The sequence below is a fragment of the Hyla sarda genome, chromosome 3 (genome assembly GCF_029499605.1).
Source record: "Hyla sarda isolate aHylSar1 chromosome 3, aHylSar1.hap1, whole genome shotgun sequence".
In the NCBI taxonomy this organism is placed as follows: Eukaryota; Metazoa; Chordata; class Amphibia; order Anura; family Hylidae; genus Hyla; species Hyla sarda.
Window position 1 is genome coordinate 93,079,135 of NC_079191.1, and position 22,186 is coordinate 93,101,320.

The 22,186-nt window shown below is 44.7% G+C and overlaps 1 protein-coding gene across 4 annotated transcripts in view; it reads right to left on the reverse strand.

Moving 5' to 3' along the window:
- The window catches only part of INPP5D (inositol polyphosphate-5-phosphatase D), a 176,873-nt gene that overhangs the window by 22,624 nt on the left and 132,063 nt on the right, over nt 1-22,186 (reverse strand). For all 4 annotated transcript variants that reach the window (XM_056564620.1, XM_056564621.1, XM_056564622.1 and 1 more), the window contains 3 exons: nt 21,734-21,847; nt 8,401-8,480; nt 7,132-7,219 (listed from right to left, as the gene is read on the reverse strand). In XM_056564620.1, the coding sequence (XP_056420595.1) occupies nt 7,132-7,219; nt 8,401-8,480; nt 21,734-21,847 (282 nt within the window). The remainder of the gene's footprint in view (nt 1-7,131; nt 7,220-8,400; nt 8,481-21,733; nt 21,848-22,186) is intronic.

Here is a 22,186-nt window from a genome sequence, read left to right on the forward strand (position 1 = left end):
AGCACTGGGACGTATGCACACGTCCTGCTGATCTCCTGCTCTGCCGAGCACAGCTCAGGAGATCGGCAGTGGTCCCGCCGCAATCGCGCCAGTCCCGGCAGAATTGACCCCCTAGATGCCATGATCAATCCTGATCACGGCATCTATAGTGTTGACAGGGGGAGGGTGCTCCCCCTGTTCACCAACGGCAGCGCAGCCGCGATAAGATCACGGGTTGCCGTTGATTGCTATGGCAGCAGGAGGCCAGCTGATGGTCTCCTGTCTGCCAGCTACGGAAGCCTGTGAGATCCAGCCAGAGACTGTAGTGTGTGCAGCTCATCAGGTTATACTGTGCTGCTCATCAGGTTATACTGTGCTGCTCATCAGGTTATACTGTGCTGCTCATCAGGTTATACTGTGCTGCTCATCAGGTTATACTGTGCTGTTCATCAGGTTATACTGTGCTGCTCATCAGGTTATACTGTGCTGCTCATCAGGTTATACTGTGCTGCTCATCAGGTTATACTGTGCTGCTCATCAGGTTATACTGTGCTGCTCATCAGGTTATACTGTGCTGCTCATCAGGTTATACTGTGCTGTACATTAAGTTATACTGTGCTGCTCATCAGGTTATACTGTGCTGCTCATCAGGTCATACTGTGCTGCTCATCAGGTCATACTGTGCTGTACATTAAGTTATACTGTGCTGCTCATCAGGTTATACTGTGCTGCTCATCAGGTTAAACTGTGCTGTTCATCAGGTTATCCTGTGCTGTTCATCAGGTTATACTGTGCTGTTCATCAGGTTATACTGTGCTGTTCATCAGGTTATACTGTGCTGTTCATCAGGTTATACTGTGCTGCTCATCAGGTTATACTGTGCTGTTCATCAGGTTATACTGTGCTGCTCATCAGGTTATACTGTGCTGTTCATCAGGTTATACTGTGCTGTTCATCAGGTTATACTGTGCTGCTCATCAGGTTATACTGTGCTGCTCATCAGGTTATACTGTGCTGCTCATCAGGTTATACTGTGCTGCTCATCAGGTTAAACTGTGCTGTTCATTAGGTTATACTGTGCTGTTCATTAGGTTATACTGTGCTGCTCATCAGGTTATACTGTGCTGCTCATCAGGTTATACTGTGCTGTTCATTAGGTTATACTGTGCTGCAGTACAAATGTATTGAACACAACAAGAAAAAAAGCGTATAGATCAGATAGCAAAATGATTTTATTAGGACATGAATGCCCAAGAAAAGACATACATTTAAAAACATATAAAAATACACATAACAGAGGAGAATACAGCTGGTAGGAACTGAACTAAAATGGAGGCTGGTTATAGGATGTGACCACAATGTAAATAGCTATATCAGGTGTATACTTATACTTTGGTTGTATATCAGGTGTATACTACTTTCCCAGCAATCATCATCATTATCAAAAGGCTGAATAACAGCAGTAAATACAAAGTGCATAATGCAAGGAATAACATAAAGTGCTCCAAGGCAGGAAAAAAGAGGAATTTACCCAGATGATAGCAATCTCTTTATTGTCTTTTTACCTTGCACTTTGTATTTACTGCTGTTATTCAGCCTTTTGATAATGATGATGATTGCTGGGAAAGTAGTATACACCTGATATACAACCAAAGTATAAGTATACACCTGATATAGCTATTTACATTGTGGTCACATCCTATAACCAGCCTCCATTTTAGTTCAGTTCCTACCAGCTGTATTCTCCTCTGTTATATGTATTTTTTGTTTTGTTTTAAATGTATGTCTTTTCTTGGGCATTCGTGTCCCAATAAAATAATTTTGCCATTTGATCTATACGTTTTTTTTTTGTTGTGTTCAATTTTGTTCTGGCGTGGATCTATCACGCATGGGGAAATTTTGTAGCACAAATGTATTGCAGCATAGTATAACCTGTAAAAAGTGAAAAATTAAATAATTAAAGGTTCTTCAATAAAAGTATGAAGGGTACAAAAAAATTAAATAAATGCCCCTTTCCCAATAAAAGCCCTGTATTATCATAAAAAAAACACAAATCATATACATACTAGGTATTGCCACGTCCGTAATGACATGTACTATAAAGCTAATTATCCCACACGATGAACGCCTTAAAAAAACCAACCCAAAATTTGCCAATATTGGTACAAATAGTGGAATAAAAAAGATCAAAAGGTAGCATGTATTGCAAAAATGATACCAGTAAAAAGTGCAGCTTGTCCCGCAAAAAAAATAAGCCCTCGCTCAATGGCGTCGGTCGAAAAATAAAAAAAGTTACGGTTGTCGGAAAATGATTACCGCACAGTAAACACCATAAAAAAGAATAATAAAAAAAAAAAAAACGCCAAAAATTTTCCAGTTTTTCAAAATTTTTGGGATTTTTCACAAAAAATGCTGCATGTGTCAGCAAAAATGCACCACATATGTAAAGTAAAATATGTCACCAAAAAACAATCTCAGAATCGCTTCGCTCAGAAAAAGCGTTCTTAAGTTATTACCATTTAAAGAGACACATGTCAAATTAAAAAAGGAGCCTGGTCATTAAGGTAAAAAATGGGTCCATACTTATGTCCTTAAGGGGTTTTTCTTCAAATCAACTGGTGCCGGAAAATTAAACAGATTTGTGAAATTATTTCTATTAAAAAATCTTAATGAGCTGCTTATCAGCTGCTGTATGCTCCAGAGGAAGTTGAGTTGTTCTTTTCTGTCTGACTACAGTGCTCTCTGCGGCCACCTCTGTCCATGTCAGGAACTGTCCAGAGTAGGAGAAGTTCGCTATGGGGATTTGCTCCTACTCTGGACAGTTCCTGACATGGACAGAGGTGTCAGCAGAGGGCACTTTTCAGACAGAAAAGAACAACTTAACTTGCTCTGTAGTATACAGCAGCTGATATGTATTGGAAGGATTAAGATTTTTTAATAGTAATGTACAAATCTGTTTAATTTTCTGGAACCAGTTGATTTGAAATTTTATATTTCCGGAGTACCCCTTTAATGATTGAATTCAGGTATTCTATTCAGTCCCATTGCCATAGGTGCATAAAATCCAGCATCTACCAGTGCTGTCTCAAACCTCATCTAGCATAATAATAAGCATGAAAATTGTGCCCCACTGGGAGCTGTATGGCATGGGATTCCATGGCCCAGCAGCTGCATGCCAGCCTTCTATAAGTGTCTGATGGTGTGGTGTAAAGTTGCCAACACTGTGGAAACATGATCTGTGGAGTGACGAGACATGCTACTCTACCTGGCCTCTGATGGACAAGTTTAGTTTAGTGAATGCCAGGAGAACGTTACCTGAGTTGTGCCAGCTGTAATGTTTGGTGAAGGAGAACCCTCGACGCTCAACCGCTGTCACGCCCCCTTCCCATAGACTTTGGTTGAGGGGGCGGGCGTGACGTCACGATGGCCGGGCGTGACGTCACGAGGGGGCGGCCGCGAACACGGAAGCCCGCACACAGCATTCGGAGTAATGAACTTCCGGACGCTGCGAGCAGAGCTCCGAAAGGCAGGGCAGCGCACAACCCCTTTAAAGGGTTACTCTGCTGCTAGACATGTTATCCCCTATCAAAAGAATAGGGGATAACATGTCTGATTTTGGGGGTCCGCCCGCTAAAGACCCCTGCGATCTCTGCCGCAGCACCCCAGTCATCCGATGCACGGAGCAAACTCTGTGCAGTGCCAGATAACTGTTGAACACAGCCGCCACTCCCCCTCCATTCATGTCTATGGGAGGAGGTGTGACGGCTGTGTACTAGCCGTCACGCCCCCTCCCATAGACATGAATGGAGGGGGCGTGGTGTGGCATCACAATCACTGAAGCCCCAGGCTTCCGTGACCGTAATGCTGTAGCGCCGGCCCGGAGATTGCGGGGAGTCCCCACGGCCGGACCCCCCGCGATCAGACATGTTATCCCCTATTCTTTGGATAGGGGATAACATGTATAGGGGCTGAGTACCTCTTTAAGTGTTGCTTGTTTTATAATAATACTCGTGCCAGAGTCAATTAACTGTGTTCAAGTCATGAAAGTTAGAGCTCAGACGCTGCACAAGTATAATGAGATACATGTAGTAATGTGTGGGTGAGTCACTGATGCTTTCGACAGGGAAAGAAGAAGATGCACTATAAATACACTAAAATTCCAAACAACATGGGCTATTTTTAAGCAAATTAGACAGACAACATGGCAAGCATTAAAATATGACTGCTAGGCTAAGGAACAGAATCCATCTGCATATGCTCCCTATTCTTAAAGAGGTACTCCACCCCTAAGACATCTTATCCCCTATCCAAAGGATAGGGGATAAGATCTCTGATCGCGGGGGTCCCGCCGCTGGGGACCCCTGCTATCTCGCATGCAGCACCCACCTCTGGGAGCTGCACGCAGCGCTGCAGCCTCAGAGTTTGCCAGGTCACCACTACGGGGCTGGAGTGTCATGACATCAGGACTGCGCCACCGCGTAAGATCACACCCCGCCCCCGCAATGCAAGTCTATGGGAGGGGGCGTAACGGTGCTCCAGCGGCGGGACTCTCGCGATCAGACATCTTATCCCCTATCCTTTAACAGCAGATAGAAAATAGGATACTGGCAACTCCATGTGCTTTAGTGTAACTGAATATGGAGTTGGAATGGTTCAGCAATGCAGTTATAAGGCAAAGCTCCATAATAAGACAGTTAAAAGTTTCAAACGTTCTTTTATCCTATCCAATTATCAGGCAATTCTGGCATTTAAAGGGAACCTGTCACTATGAGTGAACTACAAAGGTATCAATATGAGTCTCCGAAAGGACTATACAAGTAAGTAACAATAACACCAACTAATCCACCCCCAAAGTGCCCAATAGGGACTGAAATTAAATTACGCCCTTGTATAGTGTATTGTATGATTCCTTACTTGTGTAGTTATGTTAAAATTAGAGAAATAAATATGATATAATTGAAATTCTGAAGTCTGTACACTGTTACAGCAAGCGCTCCAGCCGGTCACACTCTCTTCCTCTGTCCTCCGGCAGGCCTGGGATTCGCATTGCGGGACACCCCTGCATGCGAATCTTGGGCCCTCACTCACCTACTCATTCTTCTGTTTCCTCCGTGTTCTCACACTAGCGGCGTGCACGTCCCCGCCTCATAGGGCGCGCGCAGGCTGGAGGTCTGAGATTTAAAGGGCCAGTGCGCCCTTAATTAGTGTTTGCACCTGTCCCTTCTCTATAAGTATGTGCACCTCCCTCTACCTCCCTCCTGACAGATCTTTGTGTGCCCAGTGCCCTAGTGAAAGCGTTTATTGTGTCCTGCCTTACCGTGTTCCTCACCTACCTGCTTCGTGACCTGACCTTGTTCCTGTGCTACCTGCCTACTGACCTCTTGCTATGTGTCCCTGTTCTTACTACCATGCCGCCTGCCCTGACATTCTGCTATCCCAACTACTAGTTGCCATATTCCTCCTCTACAAAGTTTTCTCCTCAGCAGCCTGTGTGGACCAGTCGTGTCAGGGGTAGCGACCTGAGTGCCGCTTGCTGCATCCCCCTTTGCGACGGGCTCTGGTGAAAACCAGCGGCACCTTAGACTCCGCTCCCTGACATGGCCCAAGCCATCATTCACACAGGCTCAGCGGGTCTACTACCAACTTTTTTGCCGCTAACATACACATACTACTGTTAGCTATCTCCCCCCAATCTATCCATACACATGAATACTCAGCCAAGCATTTATATGTTTGGAATGGATGGTGAGGGTAAGCCGCTGCCAGATTTCTTTGGTGGTCACTTATCTATTTGAAAAAAAATACAACATGTCCAATCCTTCTTTTCCATGTCAGAAGGATCTCAGTACACATTGGATGGTCGGCTGGTCCTACTAAAATCGATGAGTTCGGCCAACGCTTGCCTGCGTATGGGGCCCTTAGGCTGGGATCTTCAACTCTTGGCTTTCCAGCTGTTACAAACTACAACTCCCAGCATGATGTGCACAGAATTATGACACAATGGCCTAGAATTGCTATTGCAAATGTGCCAGAAGTCTGGTGTAATTTGCACAAAAAAAAAAAAAGTTTAAAAGCTCCATATATTTGCCATAATTATGACTTACGATTCAGCTTTAAATTACCGTAAGTTACCTAATAGTCTAAGCATAGACCACATAGCCTACAAATACTCCAGATTTATCAATCAGCCTTAATACACTTTGATAAACTAGCACATTTTATAACTGTATAATTTGCACCGTGTACTAAATAGTTTTAGTTAATCTGGGCCACTGTGTTTGTTAGGTAATGGGCATGGAGTAATGTTGCATGGATTCCTTGAGATATTGAACCCCAAAGCTCGGGCAGTTAGTCCGGTTTCAGCAATGAAGACTGTGTTTACTCCCAGCTCCCAATTCACATTTCACTGACTTTACTGCTCCATAATAACCATCTGTATCCAACTCTACCATAGGAAAACCTCCCTCTTCTGTATGGATAAGGGGCTCAATGACACGACCTAGAAGACACTGGGGGGCATTTACCATTGTAGGGGTAAGTGAAGCATTCTTCTACACCTTTTTTGGGTGTTGGTAATGTGTAGGAGCACCAAATTTATTAAATGGTCACAGATCATTTCATAAACTTTGTGCCGGTCACATTTTCTGAAATTTCTCTCTTCACATACACCAAAAAGCTAAGTCTGGGCTGGTGGAGTTTCAGAGACTTTTCAGTGGCTTTGCACCTTTTTTGAGCCTTTTTCACAAAAAGGCGCAGTTCATAAAACCCTTCCATATCATGTGTATTGCCAAAATCAGTGGATTACAACTCAAAATCATCAGAAATGTGTAAACCAAAAGGAGCAAAAAAGGCGCAAAAAAAGGACACTTGTACCAAAATAGCGCTAAATATAGACAAAAAAAAAATGGTAAACACAATGATAAATGCTGGCCCCTATGTAGGTACAGTAACTATGACAGCACTTTTGGGCACAGTATCTCCAAATTACATGATTCAAAATTATTAAAATTTTAATGAATTTTAAAGTTCCAAATGTTACTGTGAAATTGTGTGCAACAAATCTCCCAAACCCTTTTCAGATTTATTCTTAGCACACGAACTGGTACATGGGTGTTAATGCCAAAAATGCATCAATATAATAGATCTACTAACCGTACGACTCATCAGTGTCTGAAGACTTGATACAGATAAGTAGATGCTGGTCCAGGAGGTACTCAAGATCTGAGATGATCGGTGTTAGCTGCAAGGACAGGACTAGGGTAATGTATAGAGACCAAAAAGTAACACAGGGATACGTTCTTTCTAGCAATTGACCCCACCATAAAAAATTTGAGATACATCCTTAATGCCTTGAGTCTATGTTCACATGGTGTGTTTTTGATGAATTTGTCCATGTAATTTTGCAGTGATTTAGACAAAAACTGCACCATGTGAACATAGCCTTAAAGGGGTACTCCGGTGCTTAGACATCTGGGGACCCCCGGGATCTTGCACGCGGCACCCCGTTTGTAATCAGTCCCCAGAGCGTGTTCGCTCCGGGTCTGATTATGGACGACCACCCGGCCGGCGGCGTGTGACGTCACGCCTCCGCCCCCGTGTGACGTCACGCTCCACCCCTCAATGCAAGCCTACGGGAGGGGGCGTGTCACGCCCCCTCCCGTAGGCTTGCATTGAGGGGTGGAGCGTGACGTCACACGGGGGCGGAGGCGTGACATCACACGGGGGCGGAGGCGTGACGTCACACGCCGCCGGCCCGGTGGTCGTCCGTAATCAGACCCGGAGCGAACACGCTCCGGGGACTGATTACAAACGGGGTGCCGCGCGCAAGATCCTGGGGGTCCCCAGCGGCGGGACTCCCGCAATCAGGCATCTTATCCCCTATCCTTTGGATAGGGGATAAGATGTGTAAGCACCGGAGAACCCCTTTAAGGAAATATTTTATGAGCCTGAATTACTAACCCAACAAAAAAAAATCTGCTTTCAGCTGTTAGGCAAGGCCAGGGAATCTAATGCAGTTTTTTGTTGATCTATAGGAAAAACATACAGTAAAGTTTACAGCAAATCTTTCCCTTTTTTTTCCTAACCACTCCACTGAGCTTTCTCTATACCAATGATACAAAGCTGTATTCCCACTTTAGTTTTTAGTATTAGTGCCCAAATTGCATTTGGAAGCATCTGTGTCTTGTTATAATTGTAAAATGGTCTATTTTTGGTTCCATAAAAATAGCCTGAAATGTTGTATTTTTTTAAACTTAATATTAAATATGGCCACATGGGTAAATCAGAACACAAAAAATACTAGTAAGTAAAAATATGGATTGAAGAAATTACAGGTTCAAATACATTGAACATTCCTATGCATTGTCATGAACTGATAGATACATGATGGTGGGAGATGAATGAACAACACAAATAAATCACCTTTGGTAGAACGCCAAACTTAACAATTAAAGTGCCACTGTCACCCTCTTGATCTTCAGCTTCAGAGCTCTTCACCATATCTGTAAGACATGAAATGGAATCTATGAATATTCAGGTACACAGAGAAGAACAGAACCATATTTAAGAACAAACATACCATATTGGATTAGTCAAAAGTATATATTAAAATCTCCCTTAGCGGACACCTCCCAATAGGGGACACCTCCCAATAGGGGACACCTCCCAATAGGGGACACCTCCCAATAGAAGACACCTCACAATAGCGGACAGTTTTTAATTCCCCGGCAAAGTCCCATAAGACTTACCGTAATGTATTTGCACCCTCCGAATAGGGGACATTCCCAAAAGTGGATGCGGACACATCCAATAGGGGACAAGACACTCCCAATAGGGGACAGTAGGGGACAAAGCCCTCCCATTAGGAGACAAAACACTCAGAATAGGGGACAATAGGGGACAAAACACCCCAATTAGGGGATAAACACTCCCAATAGGGGACAACCAGGCTTATGTGCCGGCCCTACCTTGTACACAGGGGGTACAGCCAATACCCCAGGAAGGGGCCCAGGCCCCCGCTGCACCCCCCTGCAGCAGCCCCAGCACAGAAAACCAACATTTAAACACTGGTCTCATGCTTCTGTACGTCCGCCGGCCACATAATTCACCCCCGTGCCCCTTTATTTCCCCTGTGCCAAATCATCCCCTCCCCTTTATTACCCCCTGTGCCACATCATTTCCTCTTGTTCCCCCCTGTGCTATTTCATCCCCCCTTTATCCCCCTGTGCCCCTTCATAAAGAGGCGGAGGGGGATAAATTTACACAGAGGGTAATGAAGGGAGAATTAAATGACACAGGGGGATCTAGGGTAAATGATGTGGCACAGGGGGTAAGGGAGGGATAATTTGGCACAATGCACAGGGAATAAGATGGCACAGGGTATAAGTGGGGGTATGAAATGATAAGGGGGGTGATAAGGGGTGATTAAACGGCACTGGGAGATTCTACTGTAATATTACTTTTTATTGTGGTTTATATGTAATTACACTCTGGAGTGAGTACAGTATAGGAAGAATTTTGAGTCTTTTTCCCAATAAGGGACATCTCTCAATAGCGGACACTTTTTTATTCACCTGTGAGTGTCCGCTATTGGGAGATTCTACTGTAATAGGTTTCTATCATCTAAACAAAGTCAATAATAAAAATCATATAAACATATTTTTTATATACAGTGATGGTTGATGGCAGATGTATGTTACTATTCACAGTCACATATGGTTTTGCATATACCACCAAAAATTGCATTAAAAAGTGGTATTCTATGATCTTCTCACAGTGGCCACTATGCACAATGTATGAGGGACTAAAAATTTGTCACAAAAAATCTGGTCTGATAAGGGGGTGGTCTTCTCAAAGAGGTGTGGTGTTTTGGAGTGGGGAGGTTAGCTGTCATTTTCTTCATTTGGGGAAAAAAAACTGACAACGACAGAAAAAAATGGATCCTGGATTACATTATATAATGGTTTACGTATTATTCACAAATATGTGGTTAGCCAGGATCACTTATGTGTGCTGACCTTTATTACAGCTTTATTCCTACGCTCTACTGTCTCTGTCCAATATAGAAGTGAGATCTGGCTCTACCATTATCTGGCTATGCACATGTTGGAAATATGTATTTATATTGGAGAAATATATACCGTATTTTTCGCCCTATAGGAAGCACCGGCATATAAGACGCACCCTATTTTAAAGGTGCAAAATCTAGAAAAAAAAGATTCTGCACCCAACAGTGATCTTCAACCTGCGGACCTGAAAGATGTTGCAAAACTACAACTCCCAGCATGCCGGGAGTTGTAGTTTTGCAAAATCTGGAGGTCCGCAGGTTGAAGACCACTGTATAGGAAGTTGTACTCACCTGTCCCCGCCGCTCCGGACCCGTCACCGATCATCACCGCTGCCCTGGATGTCGCCGTCCATCGCTGTCGCCGCGTCCCCGTGGTGTCCCCGACACTCCGGACATCCTCTTCCCCGGGATCCACGCTCTCCGTCGCCGTCATCACGTCGCTACGCACGCCGCTCCTATTGGATGACGGGACGGCGTGCGCGACGACGTGATGACGTCGAAGGAGAGCGCCGGCCATGCAGGGGATCCCGACACGGAGCAGACAACGAGGAGGCAGGTAAGGTCCCTCCCGGTGTCCAGTAAGCTGTTCGGGACGCCGCGATTTCACCGCGGCGGTCCCAAACAGCCCGACTGAGCAGCCGGGTTAGTGTTATTTTCGCTTCAGACACGGCGGTCAGCTTTGATCGCCGCGTCTGAAGGGTTAATACAGGGCATCACCGCGATCGGTGATGTCCTGTATTAGCCGCAGGTCCCGGCCGTTGATGGCCGCAGGGACCGCTGCGATAGGTGTGTATTCGCCGTATAAGACGCACCAACTTTCCCCCCCCCCCCCCCCCCCGTTTTGGGGAAGAAAAAGTGCGTCTTATACGGCCAAAAATACGGTACATTGCTAATTATATCAGCAATAACATTTCCAAAAGGGAAGGATTAGAATATGAATGATATGAAATTAGGATGTAAATATTAACATGTATTAAAAATTATTATGCGAAACAGGAAACACTGGGAAACCCCCAGCCTAGATCAGGGGTCCTTAGCCTATTCTACGGCTATTATACTTATCAGCGTGAAGCCAAGACACACCGCAACTTCTACGCACTACTGACTTCTTTCATGTGGTTCAGATGTTAAAATGTGCCTTCTTTCCAACTGTAAGACTATGTTCACACAGTGTATTTTGAAGTTTAAAAATGTTTTTTTTTTTTTTTCTTTGTGTGTGTTTTAATACACATTATTGTTTAAGGCTAGGTTCTGAGGAATTTCCGTTAGTAAAAAAATCTGGGCAGAGATTCTGAGGGTGACCAAGTCGACACTGATTTTCTTAGTCATAACAGGTGATATAATTCTGGTCAGTGAATCAGGCATCACCACAGTAATATCACCTGTGAAAGACTAAGGAAATCCTGTAAGGACCGCACTTGTGAAACACTGCCATAGAGCAAGATGATTTTTTAGCGGTGGAATTTCGGGGACAGAAGCTCCGCAGCTAAAATTCCTTAGTGTGCACTGTGCAGCGGAATCCCCAGATCAAAGTGTACATGTACCACATGATTTTTCCATGGATTGGTCTGGCCTAAAGAGAACTGATAAAGGGAATCAACACGGTAAAGGAGAAGTGTATATTTAAAGGAAGGGGTAAAGGTTTAAGAGTAATATAAGGAAGTAATTACTTTACTGAGAATTCAAAGAGAGAAAAAAAAATCAAACATGGTCGCACATTAACAACACGCACAATGATCCTCGGCCTCTCAGCATAATGTATAAAACAAACAGGTTGCTAGTGTATTTTGCTATACACATGTTTATTCCCTTTGTGTGTATTGGAACTAAACCAAAAAAGGGAGGATTAAAAGCAAATTGGACATAATGTCACAACAAACTCAAAGAATGGGCTGGACAAAATTATTGGCACCCTTAACTTAATATTTGGTTGCACACCCTTTGGAAGAAATAACTGATATCAGTCGCTTCCTATAATCATCAATAAGCTTCTTACACCTCTCAGTCGGAATTTTGGACCACTCTTCCTTTGCAAACTGCTCCAGGTCTCTCTTATTGGAAGGCGCCTTTTCTCAACAGCAATTTTAAGATCTCTCCACAGGTGTTCAATGGGATTTAGATCTGGACTCATTGCTGCCACTTCAGAACTCTCCAGCGCTTTGTTGCCATACATTTCTGGTGCTTTTTGTCGTATGTTTGGGGTCATTGTCCTGCTGGAAGACCCAAGATCTCGGACACAAACCCAGCTTTCTGACACTGGGCTGTACAATGCGACCCAAAGTCCATTGGTAATCATCAGATTTCATGATGCCTTGCACACATTCAAGGCACCCAGTGCCAGAGGCAGCAAAACAACCACAAAACATAATTGAACCTCCACCATATTTCACTGTAGGTACTTGTTGGAACTTGTTTGGGGCTGCTTATCCACCATCAGGGCTATCCTGCGTTGACACCTTTCATAAATTTTTCTCTTACATCCACACCCGGGGAGATTAGCTACAGTGCCATGGGTTGCAAACTTCTTGATAATGTTGCGCACTGTGGACAAAGGCAAATCTAGATCTCTGGAGATGGACTTGTAACCTTGAGATGATTGATCTTTTTCCACAATTTTGGTTCTCAAGTCCTCAGACAGTTCTCTTCTTCTCTTTCTGTTGTCCATGCTTAGTGTGGCACACACAGACACACAATGCAAATACTAAGTGAACTTCTCTCCTTTTTATCTGCTTTCAGGTGTGATTTTTATATTTCCCACACCTGTTACTTGCCCCTGGTGAGTTTAAAGGAGCATCACATGCTTGAAACAATCTTATTTTTCCACAATTTTGAAAGGGTGCCAATAATTTTGTCCAGACAATTTTTGGAGTTTGGTGACATTATGTACAATTTGCTTTTTTTCCTCCCTTTTTTGGTTTAGTTCCAATACACACAAATGGTATAAACATGTGTATAGCAAAACATGTGTTACTGCAATCCTTTGAGAAATACTTCATTTTCCAAAAAAATATCAGGGGTGCCAACATTTACGGCCATGACTGTATGTAAAATACAAAAGCTTTATTTCTTTCTTCATTAAAAAAAATTGTAGGGGTACAAAAAATTGGTAAAATCATAGCAACGTGTTTCGGCAAACAAAAGCCTTTTCCTAGGTCCTCTCTGGGAAAAGATATTCAGCCGAATAAATATACACCATATCACCCCCCCCCCCCCCCACTAGCACATCACTTCCTGATCCTAGTCTTGCAGTAACCCTTTACTTGCTGACCCATGGTAGATGGCTTGATACCTGTAAGTGTAAGTTGCTCATAGTAACCCTGAATAGGGATTGTACCAGCACAAACCCTATATATCGGTATAATGCTTGATCCAGGAATATTCCTAAGCCAGAGGACATAGCAAAAACTGTAGATCAATAAAACAGCATTACATCAGATCTGAAATTCATTCCCTCTGTGACTCGGGTCGCCATTTTCATGATCCAGTAGATCTCTCTTGTGTGTAATTTACTCTGTCACCTCCTCTGGGTGACTTGGTAACGTTTTCGATTGGTATGATCTTCATATGAGTAACGCTACCTCCATGTACTTCTCTGAAGTGCTTGGACGCACCGGAGAGTGCGCGTGTATGAATGCTGCCCGAATATGTTCAGAGATTATGCAGTAAACCACATGGTCGGTTTCACATGATATATATGTTTTGATAGGATAAGTACAGTTATTTGTGTCTGAAGTAACATGTCCTGACTTTATAATATGCCGACATTGTGGACAGCAAGATCTACCAATTGGGAAGCTGCCAATATGTTTTAACCAGTTATTGCCCTGTTGGTGTTTGATGGATTTCTCAGAAAAAAAATCTAGGTGAAATTCTATTACCAATAGTGGTGTTTCTCTTAGCAACGCAACACCATCCAGATTTTTGTATTTCACACAACTGTGAATCTTGTTTCAAAATGGATACATACATCTTCCCTATCAACAAAAAATGAATGTCCCAAAAAAAAAATGTCATATTTGCTTTAACTCAAAATAAACTGTTTTTGTACCCCTACTATGTTTTTAATGAAGAAATAAATAAAGCTTTTTTATTTTACCTACCGTATATCCCGGCGTATAAGACGACTTTTTAACCCCGAATTTTCTTCTGAAAAGTCAGGGGTCATCTCATCTTATACGCCGGGTACTGGGGTCCGGCATAGGAATACCTATGATTATCTGTCCGGCCCGGCTCCCGTGTGCGGCTGCAGGCGGGGGCCGGCCATAGCATGTAAAAACTAATTACTGATACTAAAAACCAGGGGGCCTCCAGCTGTTGTGAAACTACAACTCCCAGCATGCCCGGACCGGCAGAGGCTGTCCGGGCATGCTGGGAGTTGTAGTTTCACAACAGCTGGAGGCCCCCTGGTTTTTAGTAGACAGTATTAGTTTTTACATGCTATGGCCGGACACATAAAAATAAGTATTCCTATGCCGGACAGCCCTGTGTCCGCCGGTCACTTACCATTCCCTGGCCAACGCGCGTTCTCCTGCGATGATCCTCCGGTCCTCCTGGTCCTCCGCCTCTATGGTTGTACGTCAGTGACGTCCCGTGCGCACAACCATAGAGACGCAGGAGGACCGCAGGATCATCGCAGGAGAACGCGCGTTGGCCAGGGAATGGTAAGTGACCGGCGGTGCGTTATCTTCTTCAGTGTTCCGGTCACCGCTCCCCCGGTACTGGCACCTCCTGCTATGGTCCATAGGCCATAGCAGTAGATGGTGACCTGGGCCGGAGGAGCAGTGACCGGATCACAGTGGGGGCAGCAGTACAGACATACAGCCTCCAGCCATACACTTTTTATGGCTGGAGGCTGACGCTGTATGTCCCCAGGGGGGGGGGGGGGGGGGAGCTGTCTACTATTATGGGGGGAGCTGCCTACTATTATGGGGGGAGCTGCCTACTATTATGGGGGGAGCTGCCTACTATTATGGGGGGAGCTGCCTACTATTATAGGGGGAGCTGCCTACTATTATAGGGGGAGCTGCCTACTATTATGGGGGGAGCTGCCTACTATTATAGGGGGAGCTGCCTACTATTATGGGGGGAGCTGCCTACTATTATGGGGGGAGCTGCCTACTATTATAGGGGGAGCTGCCTACTATTATGGGGGGGAGCTGCCTACTATTATGGGGGGGAGCTGCCTACTATTATGGGGGGAGCTAACTACTATTATAGGGGGAGCTGCCTACTATTATGGGGGGAGCTGCCTACTATTATGGGGGGAGCTGCCTACTATTATGGGGGGAGCTGCCTACTATTATGGGGGGAGCTGCCCACTATTATAGGGGGAGCTGCCTACTATTATGGGGGGAGCTGCCTACTATTATGGGGGAGCTGCCTACTATTATGGGGGGAGCTGCCTACTATTATAGGGGGAGCTGCCTACTATTATGGGGGGGAGCTGCCTACTATTATGGGGGGGAGCTGCCTACTATTATAGGGGGAGCTGCCTACTATTATGGGGGGGAGCTGCCTACTATTATGGGGGGGAGCTGCCTATTATTATGGGGGGAGCTGCCTACTATTATGGGGGGAGCTGCCTACTATTATGGGGGGAGCTGCCTACTATTATGGGGGGGGGAGCTGCCTACTATTATTGGGGGAGCTGCCTACTATTATAGGGGGAGCTGCCTACTATTATGGGGGGAGCTGCCTACTATTATGGGGGGGAGCTGCCTACTATTATGGGGGGAGCTGCCTACTATTATGGGGGGAGCTGCCTACTATTATGGGGGGAGCTGCCTACTATTATGGGGGGAGCTGCCTACTATTATAGGGGGAGCTGCCTACTATTATGGGGGGGAGCTGCCTACTATTATAGGGGGAGCTGCCTACTATTATGGGGGGAGCTGCCTACTATTATAGGGGGAGCTGCCTACTATTATGGGGGGAGCTGCCTACTATTATAGGGGGAGCTGCCTACTATTATGGGGGGAGCTGCCTACTATTATGGGGGGAGCTGCCTACTATTATGGGGGGGAGCTGCCTACTATTATAGGGGGAGCTGCCTACTATTATAGGGGGAGCTGCCTACTATTATGGGGGGGAGCTGCCTACTATTATGGGGGGGAGCTGCCTACTATTATGGGGGGGAGCTGCCTACTATTATAGGGGGAGCTGCCTACTATTATGGGGGGGGAGCTGCCTACTATTATGGGGGGGAGCTGCCTACTATTATAGGGGGAGCTGCCTACTATTATGGGGGGGAGCTGCCTACTATTATGGGGGGAGCTGCCTACTATTATAGGGGGAGCTGCCTACTATTATGGGGGGAGCTGCCTACTATTATGGGGGGAGCTGCCTACTATTATGGGGGGAGCTGCCTACTAATGTGGGGGGAACTGCTTACTATTGTGGGGGCAACTGCTACTAATGTGGGGGAGCTGCCTACTAATGTTGGGGAACTCCCGACCTAATGTTGGGGAGCGGGGAGCTGGCAATCTAATGTGGGAGAACTGGCAACCTAATGTGGGGGAACATGCTGCCTACCTAATGTGGGAGGAACTATACTGCCTACCTAATGTGGGGGAACATGCTGCCTACCTAATGTGGGGGGAACTATACTGCCTACTTAATGTGGGGGGAACTATACTGCCTACCTAATGTGGGGGAACTGTACTGCCAACCTAATGTGAGGGAACATGATGCCTACTAATGTGGGGGAACATGCTGCCTATCTAATGTGGGGGGAACTACAAGGTTCTGTACATCGCGGTAGGAGGGGTGGTCTTATACGGCAAGTATATCCCAAACTCTACATTTTAACTGTAAAAGTTGGGGGTCGTCTTATACACCCAGTCGTCTTATACGCACCGGCATATACGGTATACTGGTGTCCAGAAGTGCTGAGGATCCTATGCTCTTCAGTGAGTGAAGTTCTGTTTTGTACCTACCTAGTTTGCGGCAGCAACGCCCTGACAGCACCTGGGCCAGAGTGGAATCGTGATTTTGCATATTGGAGTAGGTGAGAAGACATTTAATCCTTTAAATGACCTGTTGAATTTTGCTGAGAAGCCAAAGATCACTGTGCATGTTGTAGATGTGCGACCATGTCTGCTGTTTTCTCTGTTTGAATTTACTTTACTGAGAGAGTAGTGGATGCATTAAATAGCCTTCCTGCAGAAGTGGTAGCTGCAAATTATGGTTCCCAGAAGTTGAGGATGCAAGAACCTTGTACCTTTATGTAGGCAATAAGAGGTTGCGCCTTTCTCCTTTTAAACACTACTGTGTGGGTTCTTTGATATATGACATTATTTTCGTTTTATCACTTTATTACTTTGTTGCTACTTTGTCCTATAGATTCTAGTTATGATGAAGCACAGGTGTGAAACAGCTTCTGTAGCCTTGCTTGCTGTACACCCTTTGTCTGACCTGCCATTATGATGTTGTGAATTCCAATGTGGTGTCCCGGTACCGTATGGTATACCGTACCTTGTATGGTGGTCCCCAAAGTCAGAGTTACTTTGTTTCGGTAGCATCCTCCTGGTGGGATAACTCCTAGTCGCCTCTTCCTTATTTAATTTTATGATGTTTATATGTATAAGTAATTATATATTTAATTGTCTATATAGTGTCGCAGGACCTTAGGTCACATGACTAATGTTAAAGCGGTATTCCAGGCCAAAACTTTTTTTTATATATCAACTGGCTCCGGAAAGTTAAACAGATTTGTGAATTACTTCGATTAAAAAATCTTAATCCTTGCAATAGTTATTAGCTTCTCAAGTTGAGTTGTTGTTTTCTGTCTAACTGCTTTCTGATGACTCACGTCCCGGGAACTGTGCAGTTCCTATGGGGATATTCTCCCATCATGCACAGCTCCCGGGACGTGACATCATCATTGAGCAGTTAGACAGAAAACTTCAGAAGCTAATAACTATTGAAAGGATTAAGATTTTTTAATAGAAGTAATTTACAAATCTGTTTAACTTTCCGGAGCCAGTTGATATATAAAAAAAAGTTTTTGCCTGGAATACCTTTTTAATTCTAGTAAGGTATGTTGAAGGACCTTCCTGGGTCATGTGTGTGGTCACATGGATAGACCATAATTCCTTGTAAAGTGAATGACAGATGATATGGACCAATGAGCTCAAGGCCAGCCCCTGCCCATATAAGGGAGCTGCCAGCCAATCCTCGCTTTCTTGGGTTCTGGACTAGCGGAGAGAGAGAGAAGTGATCTGTGCAACTTACAAAGACAAGCTTAGGCCTGAAGGCTGCCAGCCTCAGTCTGAATCAAATTGTGAGTTTAACCCCTTAAGGATGCAGGGTTTTTCAGTTTTTGCACTTTCCTTTTTTCCTCCTTACCTTTTAAAAATCATAACCCTTAAAATTTTCCACCTAAAAATCCATATTATGGCTTATTTTTTGTGTCACCAATTGTACTTTGCAGGGACATTAGTCATTTTACCCAAAAATCGAAGAAAAAACGCCATTTTGTAACTTTTGGGGGCTTCCGTTTCTACGCAGTGCATATTTCAGTAAAAATGACACCTTATCATTATTCTGTAGGTCCATACGGTTAAAATGATACCCTACTTATATAGGTTTGATTTTGTCGCACTTCTGGAAAAAATCATAACTACATGCAGGAAAATTTATATGTTTAAAAATGTCCTCTTCTGACCCCTATAACTTTTTTATTTTTCCACATACAGGGCGGTATGAGGGCTCATTTTTTGTGCCGTAGTCTGAAGTTTTTATCAGTATCATTTTTGTTTTGATCGGACTTTTTGATCACTTTTTATTCATTTTTTAATGGTATAAAAAGTGACCATAAATACGCTTTTTTGGACTTTGGATTTTTTTTTACGTGTACGCCATTGACCGTACGGCTTAATTAATTATATATTTTTATAGTTCGGACATTTACGCACACGGCGATACCACATATGTTTATTTTTATTTACACTGATTTATATTTTTTATGGGAAAAGGGGGGTGATTCAAACTTTTATTAGGGAAGGGGTTAAATGACCTTTATTAACACTTTTTTTTAACTTTTTTTTTGCAATGTTATAGGTCCCATAGGGACCTTTAACACTGCACACGCCGATCTCTCATGCTGATCACTGGCGTGTATTAACACGCCTGTGATCAGTGTTATCGGCGCTTGACTGCTCCTGCCTGGATCTCAGGTACGGAGCAGTCATTCGTCGATCGGACACCGAGGAGGCAGGTAAGGTCCCTCCCGGTGTCCTGTAAGCTGTTCGGGACGCCGCAATTTCACCGCGGCGGTCCCGAACAGCCCGACTGAGCAGCCGGGTTACTTTCACTTCAGATGCGGCGGTCAGTGATGTTCTTTATTAGCCGTGGGTCCCGGCCGTTGATAGCCGCCGGGACCGACCCGATATGCCGCGAGGACACCCCGTGACCCCGCGGCATATCGCGGGAGCCGGCGGAGGACGTAAATATACCTCCTTCGTCGTTAAGGGGTTAAATATCAATCCCCGCTAAAGCTAGTGTGACTACTGGACCTAATATCAATCCCCTAAATCCAGTGAAACAGCGCATATAAATCTCCTGAGCTTAAAACTCACAAGGTCCCAACCAACTGTCAGGATCCTAATAGACTCTTGTACAAAGACTGTTCCTGTTTGATGTTGCATAAACCCTGCAGTAAACGTTTCGACAATTTTCTGAAAACCTACGGTTGTGGACATTCATTTATTATACCTCCCTATCGTTCTTGGGATGGGTGGCGACAGGACAAGCATATACAGAGGAGCCCTCACCCTGGCGTCACGAGTGATAAGGGTTAAACAAGCACCCTTTAGTTACCACACAGCTACACCCCATATACCCTACACCCCAGGCTACCACACCAATAAAGAAGATTTTAGAAGAGGTAGGGAGTGCCTACTTGCTATTTTCTTATTGAATATTAGTCAGGGCACCACTATACGCTTCATATAAGCATTGTAGCTTGCCATTGATTTTATCATCCCAGTCCATGGATCATCGGCAGAATGGGACTCAAAGGACACTAGTGAAGAGAAACTCTAAGTCAAGTCCTCATGACTTTTACTTTATGACTTTGATCCTGTGCACATTGACCACTGTCATGCAGTGATTCATAAACGAGTAATAAAACAGTATCTACAGCGTATATGTCACCGGGTTTATCTAGGTGAGGTTGCCTAGCATAATTGAGATGGGCCGTATTAACACAACATTGTGTGGACTGCAACTACTTCAAAGCATTACTGCCATTTATGAAAAAAAGTTGACTTGTCACATACAGATGTAAAAATGGAGACAGGCTTCATTATAATTCTTTGGAGCCCAACTCCTATGATCAGATGGACTGATCGCTGAGCCGAGAAGTGAAGCGCACTGCCATGCCTGTCCATCGGATATATACAGTATATATAGATCAGAGGGGGGGTTGAGAGCGCTGAGACCCAGACTGATAAAACTTGCTTGTATAAATGACAGTAATGCTTTTAAAGTTGGCTGGTAGTTTGTTATGTTAGGAGTAATATCTTTCTGGTTTCAATAGCTATAAATAGTTTCTGTCACTAGTTATGGTTGACTCTGGTGTGGGGGTTTTCCTGAGGGGTAGAGGCATGCTGGTTAGTACAGTTATGGCGTCATCATCCAGACCCCCGTCATCATCCCCCCCCCCCTTCATCATCACTGCCTGTCAATCCCTTCATCAGTGGTTTTCAACCTGCAGACCTCCAGATGTTGCAAAACTACAACTCCCAGCATGCCCGGACAGCCATCGGCTGTCCGGGCATGCTGGGTGTTGTAGTTTTGAAACCTCTGGAGGTCCGCAGGTTGAAGACCACTGCGGCCTTCATCATCATCCAGCCCCCCCCCCCCCCTTTTGTTTTGTACTCACCTCCCCTTGTCGGGAAGTTAGGGTGAGCTGGTCCGGGCCATCTATGCTGCAGGGACCGTCCGGTGGGGATGGTTAGTCGTTGCGAGCTGTCCATTTTCACCGGGGGGGCTCTTCTCCGCGCTTCGGGCCCGGACTAGTGATGTTACCTTGACGACGACGCTCACGGATGTTGCGCATGAACGTCCCTGTGCGTCGTCGTCAAGGCAATGTCACTACTCCGGGGCCGGCCCAAAGCGGGAGAAGAGGCCCCCCCGGTGAAAATGGACAGCCCGCAACGACTAACCATCCCCACCGGACGGTCCCTGCAGCATAGATGGCCCGGACCTGCTCACCCTAACTTCCCGCCGGGGGGGGGGCTGGATGATGACGAAGGCCACAGTGGTCTTCAACCTGCGGACCTCCAGAGGTTTCAAAACTACAACACCCAGCATGCCCGGAGTTTGCTGGGAGTTGTAGTTTTGCAACATCGTGAGGTCCGCAGGTTGAAGACCACTGATGAAGGGATTGACAGGCGGAGAGTTCACTTGAGTATAAGCCGAGGGGGGCGTTTTCAGCACGAAAAATAGTGCTGAATAACTCGGCTTTTACTTGAGTATATACGGTACATTTTACAAAATAATATACAATACACCACATTACACATGTATAAAATAAATGCTTTAAGGATAATTTCCCTGTATTGCAAGCCTGAGCTTTAGTATAATTGATATATATGAACAGAACATTGACATATTAACTACTAGGAATATAGCTTGAAAACAAATGCTAAAAAGCTTTTTCTACAGAAGATTTTTAGAACTTACTTTCTAGACAGTATGAATGAAATTCTATGTAGAACTTGGTGTGACTCTTGGTGTGTAGCGTCGCCTTGCAGTTCAGCAGCTCAATATATCCTTGCATATCTGAATCACCGGGATCTGAGAAGTTAGAGAATAAAAAACCATGGGTGAGATTCATCAAAGGATTTAGACTGTTTTTTCCCATCTAAAATTGTCGCTCAGAAAGTCGCAGTATAAATCCGTGTGACTTTTTCGCAACTTTTGCTTTAGAGGATTTTTAGAACATGATGCATTTTAGTCTATTTTAGACAGAAAAATGCATTGGTGCTGAATTTATCAAAAGCGACTTTTCGGCGAAAAGTCGCATCGGCTGAAAGTGCGCCAAAATGTCAGACCATGTTGGAGCAGGTTTAAATATAGACTAAAGCATAGATCCCGAAGTCCGTGCGCAGAATTTATCAAGAGCCGTGCGACTTT